The sequence below is a fragment of the Phytophthora parasitica genome (genome assembly GCF_000247585.1).
Source record: "Phytophthora parasitica INRA-310 unplaced genomic scaffold supercont2.59, whole genome shotgun sequence".
Lineage (NCBI taxonomy): Eukaryota > Oomycota > Peronosporomycetes > Peronosporales > Peronosporaceae > Phytophthora > Phytophthora nicotianae.
Genome location: NW_008649045.1, coordinates 141,069 through 158,002, shown reverse-complemented (window position 1 = coordinate 158,002; position 16,934 = coordinate 141,069). Strand labels below are relative to the sequence as shown.

The 16,934-nt window shown below is 51.5% G+C and overlaps 8 protein-coding genes across 19 annotated transcripts; 3 read left to right on the top strand and 5 right to left on the bottom strand.

Annotated features, from left to right (window-relative positions):
• Positions 1-201: 201 nt before the first annotated feature.
• PPTG_16785 (hypothetical protein) lies at positions 202-1,607 on the bottom strand. The gene has a single exon (XM_008914286.1). The coding sequence runs from the start codon at positions 1,534-1,536 to the stop codon at positions 370-372; it is 1,167 nt and encodes a 388-aa protein (XP_008912534.1). The 5' UTR covers positions 1,537-1,607; the 3' UTR covers positions 202-369.
• Positions 1,608-1,733: 126 nt separating this feature from the next.
• Positions 1,734-2,835, top strand: PPTG_16784 (hypothetical protein). The gene is made up of 3 exons (XM_008914285.1): positions 1,734-1,843; positions 1,919-2,130; positions 2,194-2,835. The coding sequence occupies exons 1-3, from the start codon at positions 1,762-1,764 to the stop codon at positions 2,485-2,487; spliced, it is 588 nt and encodes a 195-aa protein (XP_008912533.1). The 5' UTR covers positions 1,734-1,761; the 3' UTR covers positions 2,488-2,835.
• PPTG_16783 (hypothetical protein) lies at positions 2,525-3,802 on the bottom strand (the record flags this gene model as incomplete). The annotated part of the gene is made up of 1 exon (XM_008914284.1): positions 2,525-3,802. The coding sequence occupies one exon, from the start codon at positions 3,800-3,802 to the stop codon at positions 2,525-2,527; it is 1,278 nt and encodes a 425-aa protein (XP_008912532.1).
• Positions 3,803-3,898: 96 nt separating this feature from the next.
• On the bottom strand, positions 3,899-5,575 carry PPTG_16782 (glutathione synthetase; the record flags this gene model as incomplete). Its single annotated transcript, XM_008914283.1, has 3 exons — positions 3,899-4,724; positions 4,792-4,947; positions 5,016-5,575. 3 exons carry the CDS (start codon positions 5,573-5,575, stop codon positions 3,899-3,901), a joined length of 1,542 nt encoding a protein of 513 aa, XP_008912531.1.
• A 120-nt stretch (positions 5,576-5,695) lies between these two features.
• PPTG_16781 (hypothetical protein) lies at positions 5,696-9,947 on the top strand. Of its 3 annotated transcripts, none has more exons than XM_008914281.1 (4): positions 5,696-5,742; positions 5,853-6,099; positions 6,160-6,298; positions 6,374-9,947. In XM_008914281.1, the coding sequence occupies exons 2-4, from the start codon at positions 6,007-6,009 to the stop codon at positions 9,790-9,792; spliced, it is 3,651 nt and encodes a 1,216-aa protein (XP_008912529.1). In that variant the 5' UTR covers positions 5,696-5,742; positions 5,853-6,006; the 3' UTR covers positions 9,793-9,947. The 3 variants fall into 3 exon arrangements, with proteins under 3 accessions (XP_008912529.1, XP_008912528.1, XP_008912530.1); XM_008914280.1 differs by having other exon boundaries at positions 5,696-5,836; positions 5,990-6,099; XM_008914282.1 differs by having other exon boundaries at positions 5,696-5,836; positions 5,990-6,298.
• PPTG_16780 (hypothetical protein) lies at positions 9,817-13,679 on the bottom strand. 5 transcript variants are annotated; one of them, XM_008914276.1, is made up of 3 exons: positions 10,529-13,679; positions 10,135-10,414; positions 9,817-10,054 (listed from the first exon to the last, which is right to left on the bottom strand). In XM_008914276.1, exons 1-2 carry the CDS (start codon positions 13,484-13,486, stop codon positions 10,172-10,174), a joined length of 3,201 nt encoding a protein of 1,066 aa, XP_008912524.1. In that variant the 5' UTR covers positions 13,487-13,679; the 3' UTR covers positions 9,817-10,054; positions 10,135-10,171. The 5 variants fall into 5 exon arrangements, with proteins under 5 accessions (XP_008912524.1, XP_008912526.1, XP_008912527.1 ...); XM_008914278.1 differs by having other exon boundaries at positions 10,631-13,679; XM_008914279.1 differs by having other exon boundaries at positions 10,135-13,679.
• A 74-nt stretch (positions 13,680-13,753) lies between these two features.
• Positions 13,754-15,425, top strand: PPTG_16779 (hypothetical protein; the record flags this gene model as incomplete). Its single annotated transcript, XM_008914274.1, has 1 exon — positions 13,754-15,425. A coding segment is annotated over one exon (433 nt), but the record flags the coding sequence as incomplete, so codon positions are not given.
• On the bottom strand, positions 14,132-16,410 carry PPTG_16778 (hypothetical protein). Of its 6 annotated transcripts, none has more exons than XM_008914271.1 (6): positions 16,052-16,410; positions 15,918-15,985; positions 15,462-15,850; positions 15,311-15,387; positions 14,540-15,200; positions 14,132-14,475 (listed from the first exon to the last, which is right to left on the bottom strand). In XM_008914271.1, coding segments are annotated over exons 1-6 (1,425 nt in total). In that variant the 5' UTR covers positions 16,280-16,410; the 3' UTR covers positions 14,132-14,473. The 6 variants fall into 6 exon arrangements, with proteins under 6 accessions (XP_008912519.1, XP_008912520.1, XP_008912517.1 ...); XM_008914272.1 differs by having other exon boundaries at positions 14,540-15,144; XM_008914269.1 differs by having other exon boundaries at positions 14,540-15,144; positions 15,918-16,410.
• Between the last annotated feature and the right edge of the window lie 524 nt (positions 16,411-16,934).

Genomic DNA, 16,934 nt, shown 5'->3' with positions numbered 1-16,934 from the left:
TCGTCCGACAACTTGCCATTGCATTCCTGTTCTTCGGAGGGGCCCTTGCTCTCAGACACAGCTCTGCCAAGACAAATTTGAATGGAATGTACTGTTTGTATGTTCCATCTTTTGCGTAGTTTTGTACATGGAGAAGGATGACGACGCAGGTGCCTAGACAATATGAAATACTCGAGGAGCTAGGCTTTCGTACACGAAAGTATCGACAACACAAAACACGAAAATCTCGTCTGGTATTTCTTGTACTTCCTAATCCAGACGAAGGCGAGCAATAAACTTGGGACTCAAATGCAGCCGATCCAGCTAACGCGTTCAAAACTAGCAAGTATCCATGGCAGTTAGGAGGAATCAGAATGTGTCTTGACGAATTTACTCCGTGTTGGACGTTGCAGCAACGAATCGGGCGATGCCGTTGACAATGGTGCCTTGAGAGAAGTGATACAACAGTCGAAGCTCCCACGCCGAGCCCATACCGTATTGCTCATAAATATCTTTTAGTGTCACAAAGTCCTCGAGCTCTTGGTCGCACTGCAAGTCCTGTCGAATGGCAACGCCGGTGCTCTTCCGCGCTTTGGCCGATTCACTCAACCCACTGAGCGTACAGTTCACGGTAGGCAGCACGATGCATAGGTTGTCGTACTTGCCCAACTTGAGCAGTGCAGCTAGGTGTTTCTTTAAGTGACGAATCTTCAGCTTGGGCGACGTGGTGAACAGCGTGCGCTCCAGCTTGGGTGCGTTGGGCTGCTCTTCTTCATGTAGCAGTACGCGGAAGTTCACACGATCAACCGCTGTATCTGTTGACTTAGAGGCAGCAACTTTCGGCTTTTTGCGCGCTGTTTCATCCTCCGAAGCAGCAGCAGACGACGGTGCGGTGTCATTGGGAGATCCACCTCCAGGGGAGCTGCGCTTTTCTCCAACCGGCGGCGACGATGTGTTCGACGGAGACGACGAAGCTGACGTGGCTCCTTCCGTCTTCTTTCTTCCATTGCGCCGCGTCGCTGCCTGACTGAGCACACCCTTGCGTGTGCTCTCCGTGTAGGCATTGTGGAAGTGTCTGGTCCGGTTTAGCTGCTCGATTATTTGGTCCTCGTTGCGTTCGAATTCAGCCAAATTGGGGTGAATCTTGCGGATGAGGGCATCGAAGTTGGCATCAGGGCGCAGTGAACGCTTGGATGGGATGTGGATACGGCACGATGGACATTCACGCTTGCTCTGGCGGATGGCGGTGGAGATGCACTCGCCGCAGAAGCGGTGTAGACATTCCATGACAACCATCGTCTCCTTGATGATACCTAGACAGATAGGGCATGTGAGGTCGGCGTTTAGCTGCCGTATAGACAGCGTCTTGGTCGCGTTCGGGTCCGTAACAGGAGCGCGCGGCTGGCGGTAGATGTCGAAAAGTGTGCAGTCGTCCACCAGCTCGATCTCCTCGTATTTCGACCGCTTGCTGATCTGGCAGTTGGGTGTCCTCGCCACTAGATTGTCATAGTCCTCCCGTGTGAAGGTGTACGGGTTCTGCGGCGGACTCTGCTCCATCGCTGCGATGGCCTTAAGAGAGTTTGATGATGATAACACGGTTGGCACGGTTTTGCCGCCTTCGTTGCGCGAGCTTGTGAGAATTTGTGCGGACAGCTTCGCATATTGTATTGCAGGTAAGATGTACACAATTCTAACACAATTTAAACTTGAAAATTGTAAGCAGCTGTCTGACGTGGCTTTTACCCGCACACTTCGGCTTTCAACTCCCCGAGTCTGTCGACCATGGCGCCCAACCTTAAAATGATGGGCGTGACGCTCACTCTGGCGATCACCACGCGCTCCGTGCTGGACACCGAAAACTCCTGTGCGTAACAATTGCTGCTTCAATTATCATGGGTCCAATATATTGACTATAACGGATCTGTATTGATTACCACAGTTCAAACGACCATTGTGCAGGGCATCTACGGTCTCTCGCAGCTCTTCTGCTATGGCGTGCTGCTGTATCTGTACATCAAGGCTAAGAACAACACGGAGCCCGGCGTAATTACCGTGAAGGAGGATTTGGGTTTCGGTCAGACGGGAGACCGCGATGAGAAGATCACGGTCGCTGAGCACGACCAGCGCGTGGTCATGAAGGAGATTCAACGCGTACGTGGACAACGGTAATGAGTGATTGATGCAACGTACTAATATTATCATTTCCTATTTCAGTACGCTCTCGGCACGATCGTGACGGTGCTAGTGCACTGGAAGTGGGGCTTCTTCCCACCGCTCGTGATCCAGACCATCACGCAGCCTTTTAACCTGTTCCAGGCGCCTGTCGTTAAGGTGACGCTGCTGGGCGAGCGCGCATGGGGAGAGCTACGTCGCCCTTGGACGGACCGCAACGATATGAGCAAGTCCATCAACTCTTGGAACGACACGATCATGTCAGCGCTGGGTGAGGCTCCGGTTAAAGTGAACAAGAAGGCCAGCAAGAAGGCTGCCAAGCGCAAAAACAAGTAGAGCACAACAGAGACGAGATAAAATGAGACGGTCTGGTTTACCGATGCCTTGACGTCGCTGTAGATACGAAATCGGACTCATCGCGAGGACGGAGCTGTTCGTACGGCACCTTCTTGGCTACTCGACCAGTGCGCAATAGCAGATCGAACCGGTTCAATGGATGCACATGCACAATCTTGGCCTTATACGTCAGTTCTTCCTCGTCGGAATTGTTGCTGTAGGCATCAGGCACCCATAAAATCTTATCTCCTTTGGAGTATTGATAATATGGCTGCTCTTCCGGCTCATCGAGCAGCTCCATCTTGGACGCTATGACAGCATCAAACAAACTGCCATTATCTGCGCGAATATTGTAGAAATCCGACTTGGGAATACGACGACGAACTGTTCCTTTAAACAAACGACCTTTAGCTCGGAAGAGGACGCGGTCGTCTCGGAAGAACACTGGCATCAAGTCGTTCTCGTCTTCTGCTTCATGTATTGCAGTTTTCATCTCTTCCTCGGAATCCGAAGACTCGGATGAAGACACCGCTACAAAGCGGTTGGCCGAGTTGACACGACGTAATCCGTCAGCATGAGCACGGATTCTCATAAGGTTTTTGAACTTGTACGTCGAGGCTAACCACTGATCATGCGCTGATCCGTGAAGATGTTCACGTTGCTGTGCTTCAGCTTTGGTGGTTGTGCTTTGGTTCTCGGACTCTAGTCGAAGGCCAGGGAATTTTACATGAAGCACTTGTCCGTTCCACTTGACGTGGTTCTCGTTGTTTGGCTTGGTATTGACAACACTAGAGACCATGATGTTTGCTACGTCTTGGTTGCTTCGCTCGAAATGAATTGTGTAGTCTTGTTCTCGAATCTTCTTTGGTTTGGCGGAAACAGGGTCCGTAGGAATCCTTTCCACGATCTGTGCTGAGTCTTCCGCCAACGGCTTGCCACTCGACAAGTCTAGCGTTGGAACTTCCAGTGAGCTTATCTGCGTGTCTTCATCAGCACTGGTATTGTCGGTTAACAAATTGTTCTTCACCTCAACGGATGCCACCGGCTGTGGTTTAGTGTCTTTGGCTGTTGAACCAGAATCACTTGCAGGATCTTTGGCGGTAGAGTTGACGTTGTCTTGCCGGACACGCTTGGGCGGAGACTTTGGCGGTATGATCCACTTTTCCCATGGAATGGAGACTTTCTGGCGTTCAAGAGAGCGATTCCTGCTACAGTACACATCGTCGTCTTCAAGGAAGAACCTGTCAAAGCGAGGATCGTACACGACGTTGAAGAGATGACTATTATCCTTACGTCCAGCAGCAGTGTTCTCCATCTTTCAGCAACCGACAAGACAGGAATAAAGAGACGCTATTAGCTCTAAACCAAGTGAGGACCGGAGTGCTCTTGGTGTCTAGATCTACGTACGTATCTAAATCAACAGTGGGCTACTCACGACCGAGAAGCCCGTGGCCACACCACCTTCATCGGTACCTGAGAGCTTCGTACGGAGCAGGTGACCAGCGTGTTTGTTGACGATCTCCTTCTCGTCGCCGTCAAACAGACTTGTGATGAACATTCCGAGCTCGCTGATCGTAGGTCCACTAGATGTGAGACTGTTGCGCATGAGAACGGCTGGATTCTCCTTGGGGAAAATACGCTCCATCAAGATGTACGACTCCAGTTCAGCTGGGCTCATCTTCTGGATGGCTGCAGCAACCTCGTCGCCGTACAAGTTGTTGCCTCCACCCTCGCGCTGAGGCTTGAGCACGTACGAGCGTGGGTTGGCGACCGCCATCTTCTTGACATCCTCGATAGTCGCAGAGTCCTTCTCCAGTCCATAAAGACCGGCAAACGACGTCTCCAGCTCCTTGGCTTCTTCTTCTGCCATGAAGCGACGAAGAACGGCAGGTTGTGCAAGCACTTGCTGCACCTTTTTAGTGCCAGCCAAGTGGTAAGCGATCGACGGACACTTGATGGCGTACGAGCGTTCAATTAGAGTCCGACCAGCCCACTCCTGCTCCGTAGGGTAGTCGTTCGGCGTATACGCAGAACGGAAGTACGCGACTGAGACTTCATGTTCATCAATCACCAGTGTGCGCTTGCCATCACGCTCCACCAGCTTGCCACGTGCGTCCACCTCAGCCATAGTGCGACGCAGCACGCGGATACCGTGATGCTCCCACAAATTATACTCGAGCCAACGTTGGTCAATGGCGTTGGCCTCGTTAGGTTGCACCACGAACATGACCACAGCACTGCAGAATACCAAGCAACATCGTCAGAGACAAGTGTCAATCAAGTACACAAGCAGTGGTAACGCACTCCTTGACGCCGTAGAGCTTGTGTGCGGACGCAAGGGAGTTCGGCAGCTCAATGATCGCGTCGTTCTGCGGCAATGCGTTGGCATACTCGGCCGATGGGATGCCGTAGTGCTTTTCCAGGGCCGGAATCTCTGCTCCCAGTCGGCTTACAAGGAAGCTGTCAATAGAAAGAGAATCGTAAGGTAGATGCATTAGTCGAGAGCATAACATTCGTTGCAGACATACCTGTGCATGCCCGAGACGAGTGAACTGATGCAGGCGAAGGAGGACGAGATGGTGTTGAGCTCCACCTGCAGCAAACGCTGCGAGTCTCCAGCCACGTCTGCTTGGGGTTCGTGCAGCATGTAGTCGGAGCGATGGATACCCAGATACGCCTTCTGTTGGACGCCTTCTTTCTGCACGAGCCTCGAGAGTTCTAGGAGCCGCGCAGTGAAGGCGTCCTCGGCTACGACACTCTGTACGCAGCTGTGCAGCCACTCCACATCGCGACTCACACGGTCCACCAGGCGACCGTAGATAGGCGACAACTTGACGCCATGTTCGAATTGCGCTCTGGGGAATTGCACGGGCAGCAGACACAAGGGGATGTGCGTGAAGGCAGGCGTGGGGTCCTTGGGCTTGCTCGGGTCGCGCCAGCCAACGAGCAGACCGTGCGCTGCCGCGTATGCGATCGCCTGCTCCTTCACGTCCATCAACTGCGTGTTACTAAGGCCGATAACGGCGCCGCTTTCCTCGCTCTCGGCCGCATGAGGCGTCGCAGCGACAGCAGCCAGGAGATCCGCCATGACTCGTGCGTAGCTCTTCAGAGAATGACTCGAGTTGGGTCAGGTCGGGTGATTACGTATGTGAGCTCAGTCGTTTTGATTGGCTGTTATGATATCTGAGCCCGATGATTTGATGAAAAGCGTCATCCGTTACACGTCAGAGGGCTGTTTTGAAGCTATCGTTCATTGTGCGATCCTATTATATGGCGGACTTGCAGGCGGCATCAAGCCTCAGTGCGGCGTGTAAGCCCGTCTTGGCTGAGGATATAGTTCTGACTGAACGTACGTTGTCCTGTAGCTGCAGTGGTGCGAGTTTTGAGCATGGAGGCATTGCTAGTGGCTCGTTATCCGCTTGCGACGGAAGGAGAACCAGAATAAGTGTTTAATGCTGTCCAAGATACCCATTCTGACACTTGCTGTGTGAACACATTGCAGATAATGAAGACGAGAGGATGGAGCGGTGGCACTCTCGACTACGCGCGTTCTACTGGGCACACGACCCTCGCAAAGTCGATCGCGTTGAGGAGATCCTGGCTAACCATCGAGTGCGTGTTGCTGGAATTTTACAGCAATTAAAGGATAATAACAATGCTGAATAATGACAGGGCAAAGAGGAGGAGTTTCTGCAGCGGGTGCATCGCGAGTTTGGTGTCCGTGACTTCGGCGGTGAAGAAGCAATCGACGACATCTACGAACACCAGCGCTATTCATACCTGAGCTTCTCGTGGGGATCCTCATTTCCAGGTGCGTACACTATAGCCTTAGCGTCATACTAGTTCAACTCGTTAATTAAAGTAATGTGTGTCGGGTGATTGGCAGGCCACCTTCTTCCAACGGACCGTCATCAGTGGAGTGGACTGCATGGTTCACCGTCTAGCCAGTCCCGCGCGAAAGTGGAACCTCAAGTGCCTGTGAGCTGGATATGGACAAGTGGTTGGGTCGTCGACAAAACCTCGTGCAGATGTGATGCAGACGGATGGGTCTATGCTTTGGACTTTACCATGATCAACTACTTGATCAAGAAAGGTGAAGAGCGCAGTGAGCCAAATGCAACAGACTATGTGCGACGAAGACGGTGGGTACGGACTCGACGTCGCGTGCTGAATAATATTCCGCCGGTTGTGTTACCAGAAACTACTACCAACGTTAACGAAGCCCAGTCTCGCAGATGTGATGAAGGAGAAAACACCGTGCAATGGGTTGTTGATAGCAACGAAGAAATCTCTCCACCATCTCCCAATAAGAATGACGTGGCTGAAAATTCTATCCCAGAACAGCTTGACAAGTCAAGCGTTGCTGAACAACCAGCGTCACCTAAAAAGCCGACACTGGCACCGCGTATTGAGCTGGAATACTATTCGATGAATATGGACAAGTCTGCATACGATGCAGCGTGGAAACTAGCTGTGAAAGATCTAGAGGAAGTGTACACGCGGGCAAAAGAGCAGCGGGCGAAGAAGAAGCAGAAGTGGGGAGTCAAGAAGGAGAAATTGAAGCGACAGATGCATCTACTTGAGAAGACGATCGTGTCGATGCAAGCGGTTGCTCTGGAAGAAGAGCAAAAGCGACAGCAAGAAAGAGCACCGTTGCCAGGGAGTCCACGGAACAAGAAGCAAGGTGCAATACCCTCACCGACAAGTAAAGCTTCTCCTATTGCTACTTCGATGGATAGCCCAACAAATGCGATCAATCTGGCCGCAAGAATGCATTGCGCACAGTCAAAACTTGATGCGCTGCGTCGATTCTACTGGCATCCACGCGAGAATGGCTACTCCCTGCGCTTCAGCATTGACGGGATATTTTACGGACTTCGCGACTTCTTCGTTGAAAGCTTCAATAGCTCATACTCTATTCAAATTACTCACCAGACGAATGGAGCGCAAGGAATTACTCCTACGTGTAAAATAACGATGAAAGGCCATACAGTCTGCTGCGGAAAACACGTCAAGGTTGTCGGTGAGAAAGGAACGCGTATCCCGAAATCGATTTGGGACAGCATGTACATGGACTCGGACTTTGAAGCCTCGATTAACCTCATCTACGTGGAAGATATTGACGATGACAGCGCAGTGGGTCAAGGCAGATGGGAGTTTCTCTTCTCGCCAGAAGCTACGTATGTTGAGCTTATCAACTTCACAAGACGCGTCAAAGGTGGCATGGATTTACCCGAACCGATGGTCCGCAAGCTTTGCTCTGATGTGCTGAGCTCTCTTATTCGGGACTTGACATTGCTGTACTTCCCGTATGAATTGGCGCTAGCTTTCAATTTGCCTCCAGCCAAGCTGGACGTCAAAGGTGAAATCAAGATAACAGGCCAGTCTATTGATCATGTTATGGAGAAAGAACTCAAGGAGCTGGACTTAAATACGATTCGAGAAGAACAAGCAAAGCAAAAGCTTTGCAAACAAACAAGTGGTGCTAATGGAGGTGACGGAGGATCGATACCTCCTTTGAGTCCGATTAAGGATGCTGCATCGGCTGCTGCACAAATGTTCTCGTCTTTGCTGACTGGTTCGAACAAGGAATTGCAAACGATTGCAGAGTTATTGCAATTATCTCCCCCGCAGTTCAATTTGCTGATCGCTCTCAAGCACAGTGGACTGTTTCCAGCTACGTACAGTTTCCACTCACTCGCGTCGATATGTTTGTACTACAACGCTTTCTCGGTCGATGAAGAAACGGTTGAGTCGAAAGAAGAGAATGACAGGAAAACGCAAGGCGAGAGGCTACGTACAGCTTGGAAGCGCGTTCTTGAATTAGTCTTCATCAAGAAAATGCAGCCAGGTATCCTACCACCGAAAACTCAGTCGCCTAAGAAGAGATCGTCACTTGAGAATGCTACGGCGGTAAAGCAGATCCAACTCGAGCTGTTTGATATCGACAAGTTTTTCGATACGATCAAGCGTTTGTCGAAGAAACCAGCGAGTGTACAAGTCTCGGTGAAGCATTTCTATTCAACCCTCAATGCTCTCAGCGTCGTCGAGGCTTTGACCAAGCTGTACGAGCGCATTGTACTCGGTATCGACTATAGTAAGCCACGCACAGGAGCGGATGGTTTCATTTACGGTATTCGCCTTGGACGTAAGGCTACGGTCCACCCGGCGATGGCGATGGCAGCCGCGGCAGCCGCTGCATCAGCTGCAGTAAACACTAGCGACGAAATGTGTCCTGTGGGCTCACCTCCAGTGCTTGACTTGAGACGATACCGTCCAGCAGAAGTCTCATTCCAAACAAAAGTTCATGCATTCAGTAAATTCTGGCAAACATTGAAGAAGGTGATTGAGTTTGTCAGAGAAAATGTCGACGATGTGAGTGCTGAACTTGCTGGAAACGTGAAGGGAACCGGTAAAGATTGTGTGCTCAATGGGTCGTTTAAGGATGCCGACTACCGTGGACCTTTAAGCATGGGACTCGCCGTGCCTCCGTGTTTCCTCGGCTTTTACCGCGCTGAAATGGTTCCGTTGGGGAACAATCGAGTTGGAATGCAGATCGACGCCATGCTTCCGTCAACTTCTGCCAACGCTGCGACTGGAGGCAAGCAACAAACTGTCAAAGCATTGGAACCAGTTGGCCGGTTCATGCTCGCGGACTTATCCAGTGAAGTTCTCTTAGACCTGGACGCACTGATAACACGCGAAGAAGAGCTTCGAGAACAAGCCTTGGCAGCAGCTAAAAAGAAGAAATTGGCGTCTCCTCGATCACCCAAACAGCTCAACTCAACAGGAACTATCTCCAAGAAACTAAACCAGCATTGCGCGTTGAGCTTCTCCTTTGGCCCCAGTAATACTGATAACGAGGATACCGTCCTTTCAACTAAACCCTTGGGCCAGCTCAACGTACGCACCAGTGAGTTCACCAAGCTCCATACCACAGCGAAGGCAGGCTCTTTCATGCTACGTCTCCTGTCAATTGCCGATTATCTGCTCACACAGTACGTGCAACCTCACATCATGAAAGCATTCCCACAACACCAGGTGCTGTTCGACACTGCCAAGAGGAACATAATGGCACTGCTACAGTCGCCAAAGCTCGAGATGGACTTCGATATCATGGCACGAGCGTTTATTCATGAAGACGAGAGTCTCATGGTCACTTGTTGCGGGTCACCACTGCATCCGACTCCGATGACGTTCAAGGATGAAGTGAACTTGCTTGACATTATCCTGCAAGTGGATGATCTGGTGAATATCTGGATCGACGATCGGTATCCACCGTACTCGAATCCGCTTTACTTCTAAATGACAAGACAGGAAAGAAAGAAATGGATCACCCATGAAAAGTGTTCATTCCGATAAATACATGAAAAACTGCTCTTCTCGTCCTTCTCCTACTGCGTACAAACTCATCGGCGTGAGTAGTGCGTCTGCAATGACGATCAGCGTGTTCAGCCCATCAGGCGAACTCTGCACTCCACTAGACTACATCCTCACCATATTTTCAGCGCCAATCGCAAGCCCCTCTCGTCAATACACGCAAACAAAACTAAGCTTCACGAGCCTCCTACCAACAACAGGACCGAGTCAGTTGCCGCCAAACGCTGAGCGAAGCCTTCACCTCCGACTGAGTCCCACTCGACTTACAGGGCATAGATATCCACATTGCGACGGTGCTGTAGCCTTACGCTCCTCCCATTGTCGACTCAACTGGCAGCAACTTCTGCAGCTGAGCCATTTCGTCCGATAGCCGCGCTATCTGAGCATCCGCCTCCTCGATATTCATTTCGCATTGCTCAAACTCCGCTCTTATCGCATCGAAGTCAAGCTCAGCCTCGTCCGGCATCGAGGCGTCCGTAGAAGCTCGTCTAAGGGCATTGCTAAAGTTCTCGGCTCGTACATCACCGTCTGACTTTGTCGAGACATCCTATCGCAAGAGCAAAGAAACCACACAAAACAATTGATTAGTGTTGGTGCCCAAATACACGACTCACCCGCAGTAGGCGTTATGCCGCCGCGACAGGCTCAAAAGATTTCTTACGCAAGGTTGGCTCGCCCGATCTCTATCTTGCCCATCACTGCTCGCCGGTACCTGAGGCTGCAATACAGGAGACAAAATGTACATATCGACGTTTATACTGACCGCTGAAGAATCGCCACGCTCTTGGGACTTCGACACTGGTTTCTCCGGTGCTTTATTCGCTGTCGCTGCTTCGGTCGATGGAAGGATTTCAGGCGACGGCCTCTGTTGACTAGGCTTCTCCTTTCCTTCACCTGAGATTGCTTGCGCGCTCTTGGAAACGGTAGCTATCTTGGATTCCTCTGCAACTGGCCCAAGTGGTGGTTTCTTGGCAATGCCGATAGCAGAGGATTTCACCTCAGGAGCATTCCCTGACGCACCTGGCAACAGAGTAACCACAGAACTCACCTTCTTCTTCGGAGACAAACGATGTGGAGTCGATGATAACGACGCGGGACTGGATGAGGACCCTGAAGGATGCTTGAATATTCTTGCTGCCGCGTTCTCCAACAAGCGAGTCGTCTGTTCTTTCTCACGCTCAGCAATCTTTTGTCGCATCTCTTTTATTGCATCTTGTAAGCTGCTTGACGCCGTTGATTTGGTGCGTGTATCGTCTTCGCCATTGCGTGGTGAAAAATCATCCGGGTTGAGCGTAATCACTAGCGACTGGGAGCATGCAGTCAGGGGACGGAACTCTGGAGTTTTCACAGTCAGTCCAGCTGAAGGTTTTGCTAATTCCGACGCTCTGGACGAAGAAGTCTCTGCCTTGTTTCCTCCTCCATTTAACTTCGATGTAGCAGGAGATTTATCTGTCTCAGAGGAGGACTCATCAATCACCATACGCTCAGCGTCGGCCACATCATTTGTCTTCAGCTGCGTTGACTTTGGCGACTTTGCTACCACAGTCGGCTCCGTCTGGGCTACTGAAGATTTCTCGTTGGCCAAGTTATCCACATTTTCGCCCACAGCCTTCGCGCAAGTACTCTGTTCGGGACTGTCAATTGCATTCGACTCACCAAAGGACGGCGTCAGCACTTGAGCAGCATCGGGTGCCTTCGTAACAGCTCGTTTCCGGTTTCGCGTCATGGATCGTAAAATCTCCAGGCGAAGTTCGCTTTCGCTATTGGGACTCGCTGGCTCTGAAACTGAGCGTTTCCCCTCGTCGTGAGTTGGTCGGGCAGGAGATGAAGACGATAACGATGATGAAGAAGAATCCACCACGGACACCTCTGTAGGTGTCGGAGTCGACGATGACGACTTCAAAGACCGGTTAACCTTACTTCGAAGGGCAGCAGCTCGAAGGGTGTCAAGGTCCAAGTCAGCGGAGTCATTGCGCTCCTTGTTGCGAACCGGGCTGGGGGTAGCAGCATGACTTTGGTGGGGGATTGGAGGAAGGTGCGATTGGTCACTTACGGAGCGCTGCAATGAAGGACTTGTCCCACCTGTCATGGGCCTGGGTGGAGTTATCGACACCGATCGATACTTAAATCCTCCCTGCACTGGAGGTTCCGAGAACATTGCGTGGGAGAGTCGTCCAGCCTCGCCAGCAAGCATTTCCATACCTCCTTGACGATTCACGCGCAAAATCTGGCTGTCTTCGTACAGAGGAGGAGGTGGCGGTGGCATTCGGGGATTCTGTAGCTGTTGTGGTGGAGGTCTCATTGGAGGATACAGACCACCAACAACCGGACGTCCTGGTTGAAATGAAGCTGAAGGTGGATCTCGGAACACGGGACGAATGTTCATTGAGTTGCTTCTTGAGTCGTTCCTCATCATTGCAAGCGTGTATTGTTCTGGTGGTAGAGCATCTGCAAATGGCCGCTGACGATTCATCCGCTCGAAGTCGGGCGCCATTTCACCTGGCGATGTGTGCATCATCTGCATCGCCTCCAGCTTCCGCTTGCTCTTCTTCTTGCCACGCTTTTTCTGCTTCTTAACGCGCTGGTGAGGACGAATTCCCATCGAGTCCATGGGGTACGCGTTAAATTGTTCTGGTCGGTTCCCTCGGATCATCGACTGTTGCACCTGCATCGACGGCTTTGGAGCCGCTCCTTCCTCGAATATCTCTCCATCCTCCAAATTCTCAGCTTCAACCATTCGATCTGTAGTTGACGGTGAGTCCGTAGTGTCTTCTTCTGCTTCTTGCGTCTGGTTAGGAAGGTCTTCATCCACATCCATTCTGTCATCACCATCGCCATACAAAGGGGGCGTAGAAGTTTGCTGTCTAGTCGCTACCATCTGAGTACTTCGCTCCAGATCACTTTCCTCCTGCTTGTCCTGAAAAAATGGGGTTGTCTGGCGGATAGCATCCAACGCCGCTCCAACATCGTTCTGTGTCTCGCCACGAGAAGCCTGTTCACTTACCGGCGTCGTCGTAGGTAATGGAACCGACTGAGACGTCAACGAAGTCGCCAGATCATGTACAGAAGAAGCCAACGATACTGGCAGAGGTGACGACGTTATGGACGGCATAACTGGCCAGTCCTCGTCCACGTCCGACTCGTTTTCTTCCACTTCTGGCACCATCATGTCCGACGTCGCTTGCAGTGACTGTGTCACGGATGCATTCTCTTTCTCATTGCCGTTCAACGTACTCGACTTCGCAGTGCCTGCAGCTGCAGAGCTCACAGTAGCAGCCGTAGCAGCGGCAGTTACTGATTGTTGCGCCCCCATCGGCTCATCCTCTTCCTCATCGTCTCCGTCCAGAGTCAAGTCGATTGCTTCACCTGATGAGCTACCATTTTGACTTGGCGTTTGTATTGGATCAGGCTTGAAAACTTCTGGTTGTACTGCTGCAACCACAGGAGCTCCATTAGCGGGTCTACCCAACAGGAAGAGTGCGGAGCTCGCTGGCGGTGCCATGGGCCTCACACCAGGTGGATGCGGTAGTGGCCTTTTCATCTGAACGAAGCCCTTTGACTGGGTTTGATTATGCTGCGCTCGCTGTTGGGCTTTCCACTGCTCCTTGTTCCGAGCCATCCGCGGTTGACTCTCTTCAACTAGACTTTGTGCTGCTATAGACCGAGTTGTAGAGTAAACAGAGTACCAACACGTAGCCAAGACGAATCGTAATTGGCCTCACTCCTGCCTCTAGCTTTTGTCTGCACGTCGTGGAGATCTCTCGTCGCCGCCTGCCCCGCTCGTTTCGCTTTGACAGCGACCAAACAGAGTGCGTTACATACTAAGTACGAATCAGGAATGAAGGTCAAAATGGTGTACGTGTACATATTCCGCATCCAGTGTCAAGATGCTTCTCATTCACAATCGGAAAATCAGTCCGAGCATCAAGTTGAAGCCCAGGAATCGCTCAGTCATGGTCCCCGTTCCGCACTACGTCAAGTCCGTCGCGCTCAAGAACTCGACGTCTCATCAGGTGACGGTTGTGGCGACCTTCGGCTCGGACGAGTTTGAGGCTGAGGGCAAGGCCAAGATCAAGGAGACGTGTGAGTTGGCGCCGGGAGAGGAGAAGACTATCCAGGAGCGCGAGTACGACATGGGCGGCTGGACGGCCACGGCCGCGCTTTACTCGCTGGAGGTGGAACACTCGACGAACAGCAACCTGCTTGGCAAGACTCTCTATACTCCTAGCGTCAGCGGCATCGTCGACGTGCTCCACGTCGACATTGGTGCGGACGAAGAAGCCAAAATCTTCAAGGTCGCGGCTGTGCGCGAGGCCTAAGCTGATGCAGCAGCGGACTATTGCTGTCTCTTTGAGGCAACGGATGCATATCTCGACGTCTTTCACTTTGTTCTAAAACAAAACTTCTTTTCTTTTATGAAATGGTTTGCAATTGTTTGGTCGATCGCCTGGTCTGGTCGTGCCGTGGATGTGGTAAGCTTGCCCTGCGTGTGCGCCATAAATACTTGTGATTTTTGTCCAAGCTACAGTGTCAGCGAGCGAGACGTCAGCTGGCTAGATGGTAGGTTCTCAGCTCAGCTAGTGCTTCTTATCTCCGCTGTCAAAATCTCTACACAATCCGAGAGTCAGCGAGGGAGGCGCTCGCTCTGAGTTTCGAGAAATAACACACTTACACGATGTGGTTTTCAGACGAGGTATCATCGATCGGTGGTCGTCCATACATGACCATAGACGAGTTGCTCGACACCTTGTAGGCCGGAAGAGGCTGGTTTGTAGCTTCTCCGTCCCTTGTCTCGATTTCGTCCACCTGTGAGTTGGAAAAGTATGCGCTACCCGCATCAGAGCGTGGTGATAAAGGCGAAGCGGGTGTCCCTGGAGAGTACGGCGCTGCCAAGTAACTCGTGTCCCCGCTTTCTGATCGTGGCGTATATACGACGCCATTCGCACCAGTATTAGTCTGCACAGATCGCTGTCCAGCAAGATCGACGTGTAGACCGAATCCCCGCTTCGTGCCACTGTTGCTCCTCCGCTTGCGGTACGAACTGCTGCTGCGTCGACTGCTATCGCGCTCACGGATCTCGCCGCTCTGGTTGCTGAGCACCTCCAAGCTGTCGTCCACTTCCGCCTCAATAGCGGCCAATTCCTCTTCCTCGCTGCGCACGCTTTCGCCTGACGGACGCGAATCGCTTGTCTGGTTGACACTGGGCTTCGAATTGTTCGGCGCTGAGTCAGGATTGGGTTTTTGTCCACAGCAGCGTTTCCACCATGGCACACGAACCTACACACAAACACGATACACGAAGCAAAAAAACACACAAACACATTGGTCAATGTCTATAAATAAGGGAATGTGTTCTGGTCTGCTATGTCCTGCTGCTTTTGCTGCTGGAACTGCAGCTCTCTGTAGCCGAGATATCGAGGTGGTTGACAGGATATATACGTACAATGTTTTGACGCTCCTGAGCGTTTTTCCGCTTGCGTTGACGGACGATGTAGTCGTAAGTTGTGATGTTCTCCATGCCTGTTGCAGATCAAATGACAATAAAATTGTTAGCTGCCACGTATGAAGTGTAGTTCGGGTGCTCATGGTCGTACACAAGTGGAAATGGAAGAGTGCAAGCTGCCCGATCATGAACAGCCAGGGACTCAGGAAGGCCAGCAACACGATGTGGATGATCCGTAGCGTCTGCAGCGAGATACTGTACTGTCCGTCCACGCAGAGTCCCGTGAGATCGTCCTTCTCTGTGGAGCATCCGTAGCTCGTGGCTGAGTTCCCCATAGTGTCGTCTTCGTTCGTGTACAGCTCCACGACGAGATAAATGCCCACAGCGATCTGCACTGCTAGAAACACCGACGCACCCACGACGGATCCTAGAAAGAAGCGGTAGTTCTTCTTGCCCACACAGTTGTTGAGCCACTTGCAGTGGTGATCAAAGACATCCACGCACTTGTCACACAGGCGACAGTGTCTGCTTTGATCGTTCCTGTACGTAGATAGCATTAAGATTCCATTAGAATCGTCTTTAGAGACCTCGGACAAGCAGCACGTACACATATTTTGTACAGACGTTGCAGTACACTCGATTGTCAGGGCGAGAGTCTCTGGCGTCAGGCAAGGTCTGTGGCCAAAACAACATCACCGTGAGTCTGAAGTCGCTGCTAAACCTGCTCTGCGTCGCTCTTACCGACGGTCTCATAATGCAGTCATCTGACGGGTCGGTGCCCGTACAAACGGCCACGGACACTACCGTTACGAGGCAGGCGGCGGCATACACGACGCTGAGGACGATGGCCGGAGTTTTGTCCAAGATTGGCGTGTAGAAGGCGAAGAAGAGCGCCATGACGGCCGGGAAGACCACCCATGTGGCCAGTTGCAGCACGTGGAACGGCGTCTCCCACCCATTCTTGCGCATTTTGGGCTATGCCTGTAGGCTGGTTGGAGGCGAGGAGGATGCGATACAAGCTGTCGCTGAACGCTGTCGGTCGTTCGAGCTGCGCTGTCTATCAAGCAAGAGCTCTAAAAACAAGAACCGTATGGGGCGTAATATGCGAAAAAAAAAAAAAAAGCGTTTGCTACGGATTTTGGCATTTTCTTAATTATTCTAAGATTACTTTTCCCGTACCACTCCGATTTTCGTGAAACATACACTATTAGTCAAAACAGGAAAACCGTTGTTTCAGAGTTGAAAGCACCATCAAGTTCAGCTTGACAAGCAAGGGTGATACCATCGTAATGCATCGTTTGACTATATTATCACAACCAGCACTGCTGGCACTGCTAATCCAGCAGTACTTGATTGATAAGATACCCAGATAGGTGAAAGCAGAAGATCGAAAGACGAAAAAACTGACTCCTGAACGGCAACTTTGGGACCGTCACTCCTGTTCAGTGAATTGTCACTGGAAAATTGCGGTGATCATCCGTTGGTTTCATGCTGGCCGTTGCCGCCTGTTGTGGTGGAAGAAAGCTTTCAGCCTTCTCTTGTAAGGTAGAGTTCACTAGCGTCTCTTCAAGATCCATCGTCACTTTGCTGCCCGCGCTTTATCGGCAGCCCGAAGCCGCCTGTC